The 3,330-nt window shown below is 37.6% G+C and overlaps 1 protein-coding gene across 1 annotated transcript in view; it reads left to right on the forward strand.

The window, feature by feature from the left end:
* Positions 1-1,389: 1,389 nt before the first annotated feature.
* The window catches only part of LOC106879590 (cysteine desulfurase), a 19,268-nt gene continuing 17,327 nt past the window's right edge, over positions 1,390-3,330 (forward strand). The window contains exon 1 of the mRNA XM_089351894.1: positions 1,390-1,580. Coding sequence (XP_089208020.1) covers positions 1,443-1,580 — 138 coding nt within the window. The 5' untranslated portion in view covers positions 1,390-1,442. The remainder of the gene's footprint in view (positions 1,581-3,330) is intronic.

The raw sequence follows: 3,330 nt of genomic DNA on the forward strand, positions 1-3,330 counted from the left end.
CATTATTGCCACCTGTAAAACGTGCATTTGCACACACGATATGACTTTGAAGAAGTCGGCCAGATCGCTGGATGGATTTGTGTGGCAGTGTGTGGCAGTGCGGAAATTGTAAGAAAAATATTTCAATAAGGACAAAGACTTTTATGGAAAAGTCAAAGTTGTCCTTACAGAAAATATTTCACATTGTCTTCCATTTCGTGTTCGAGGCACCTATATCTACTGCGGCTTTTTACACCGGAGTAGATAATAAAACTGCGATCCAGTGGTCCATGTCATGAGGTAGAAATAGATGAGAGCTTGCTCTTTAAAAGGAAGAGCCACGTATGGAGAATAGGCCATCAAACGTGAGTTGTCGGGTGCTATGACACCACTGTGAAAAAAAGGGTTCCCTCAATGTGTGCCTGATAGAAGCGCAGCAACACTTGAAGCCGTTATTATTGAAAATGTGTTACCGGGTACTATAGTACATACTGACAAATGGGCCAGCTATAGGAATCTACAACAGCTGGGTTACATACACAGAACGGTTAACCACTCAACGAATTTCGTCGACCCTGAAACTGGCGCTTGTACGAATCACACTGAGGCCTATTGGTCCCGTTTTAAAAGACGGCTGAAGTATGTGACTGGATCATCGGGTGACGTGAAATGGTCCCTCGTTGATGAGTCAATGTATCGAGAAATGTATGGATTTACTGCGAAGAAAAACTTTGAGAATTTCTATACATTTCTCGAACACATTGCGGAAGTTTATCCTCCCTAAACTCCACCAGCACGGCTTCTCCGAACACACTTCTCGACAAAACTCATATTTCTGAAAAAGAAAAAAGAAAAAAAACACGCTCTAATTTCATATAACTGCGGGAAATTACTCTGAAAGAAATCTCTGCAGAAAGGTGAGTAGATTGATTACACATTTCTTGCTTTATGTTATCGCAGTTTTGTGAGATTTGGCTGTTATTTCTAGCATGTAAATAGCCTGCTTGAGGGGGAGGGGGATTGAAATTTTTCAAACAATTTTTTTTCAGAATCTTAATCTCCCTATTTTTTTACGCATTTTGCAAAAAAAAAAAAGAGAAAAAATTCCGGAAAATATGAAAAATGAGGAAATGGGGGAGGGGTGAATCGAAATTTTGAATTTGAGATTTTTGAAAAAAATTTTTCAGAATCGGAATCTCCATAGCCTAAAACGTGAGATTCCGTAAAAAAAAAAAAAATAAATGAAGGGGGAAAGGTTCAGATTACATATTGTCCATCTGGACCGAAACTTTATTCAATTTTCGCAAAAAAAAAAAAAAAAAATGTCGAACAGGAGCCCTGTGTGAGAATGGTGCGAAAAAGAACGTCTTGTCATTAGCGTTTGATTGTAGTGAGGAGCATTTACCGTCTGTAGTTGAATATAACATTATATAAACACGACCGCACCGTTTCGTGTGTTGCGCATGTTGATGTTAACCAGCATGCTGACCAACAAAGTTGTCCCTTTCATTCGATCTCACTCCCTTTCTTCTATCACCAACAAATACTTATGTAGATGTCTACACCGTACCAATGTGTTCGAAGCAGGTATGTCTTGCTCTACTTACTTTTATCATTAATACTTGTGTTATGTTTTAATTTCCATGGAAGTTCTCCGATTGTGATACTTGTTTTCATTCAAACCAAGGTCAATTCTGACCGAGCACATCTATGATTAACGATGTTCTAACCAGGACCGTCTTAGCAACATCATAGCTCCCTGGGTAATTCAGGGCACTAAGTCCTCTAGTATTTAGCATTTATTGACAGCGTGCTACAAAATACATAAATAAAAATAGAGCCCCTAGACCTATATGGAGCCCTGGGTAACTGCGCAGTGTGTCCATGCCCTAAGGCAGCACCGGTTCTAGCCGTGGTTATCCTGTTCAAAGTAAGACAGCATAACTAAAGTTCCTTCCCCAACTTTATTTCTTCATAACTTTTTGGATTCCTTTTCAAAGGAGTAGATTGTGATTATGCTGATGACATTAAAAAAAAAAAAAAAATTGAAAGAACTTCAGATCATTCTCTTCTTCCTTCCAACTTTGTTTCTTCATAATTCTCCTTAAAATGCATGTTTTTAAATGACATTTCGCAGAAATACGATTACGTAATGTTGATGTTTCAAGTATAAAAGTCTGAAGAGAAAAAGTGAAAAATGATAGTCACACAGAAATTAGCGATAACGAGGTCAGGACGATGTAGAGAAAGTACAATCCGAAACTTCTCTAATATTCAAAAAAAAAAAAAAAAAAAAAAAGAAAGAAAGAAAAATTATCAACATAATTCTGAGGTACATCCTCGAAAACTGTTTCTGTAAAATGTATTAGAAATTATGCATTTCTCAGAAAGTTAAAGGAAACAAAATCTGGGTAAGCACACCAAACTGTAGTTATATCTATCTTACATGTGCTTCCTTTTTTAGGATAACAATGATTTTTAGGGAGTATTTAGATGCTATTTCAAGCATATCGAACGACTGCGTAAAGGCAAAGCAAGGTCTGCGCTGATCGAACAGATATATAAAATATAAGACTTTCTAACTGTAGCTACGCAGATTTTATTATTATTATTTCCTGGCTTAATGTATCTACAATGAGTCCATCTCTTTTTAAAGATGCAGGATGTGATATGATGGAGCTTTAGCTGCTCTTTCTAACAAGATGAATGAATACATAAAGCGTTGGGGAATCCCTCTCTCATTTACCTGCATTCAGCTTTGAGATCGTCCGCAATCGAAGTCTCATATAAAATAAATGCGGTTCAAGCTTTGAGACCAAAACAGTAACCTATCTGACACTTAAAAGGAAGTCTTTTTGTATGTTGATCGTACATTAACCAATGAAATTGGTAGTAATCAAGGTTTTTCGTGTATTTTTAACTAATCTGACCTCCGACATGCTTGTTTAGTATAAGTTGCGTACCATTGAGGTAAAGTTGTCGAATCTACGTTATCAGCGATCTCCGATACAAACCGAAAGGGACCACATAGAAACAATATGTTGTATTGTGTATTATTGTTTATAAAGCATACCATAAAACGGTAATTAAGTCACTGGAATTAATCGTAATAAACAAGCTCACTCGTAGGTTTAATATAAAGTATTATTTCCACCGTGCTAAGGCAGCGAGCTGGCAGAAACGTTAGCACGCCGGGCGAAATGCTTAGCGGCATTTCGTCTGCTGTTACGTTCTGAGTTCAAATTCCGCCGAGGTCGACTTTGCCTTTCATCCTTTCGGGGTCGGTTAAATAAGTGCCAGTTACGCACTGGGGTCGATATAATCGACTTAATCCCTTTGTCTGTCCTTGTT

The sequence above is a fragment of the Octopus bimaculoides genome, chromosome 5, assembly GCF_046866305.1.
Source record: "Octopus bimaculoides isolate indiv1 chromosome 5, ASM4686630v1, whole genome shotgun sequence".
Lineage (NCBI taxonomy): Eukaryota > Metazoa > Mollusca > Cephalopoda > Octopoda > Octopodidae > Octopus > Octopus bimaculoides.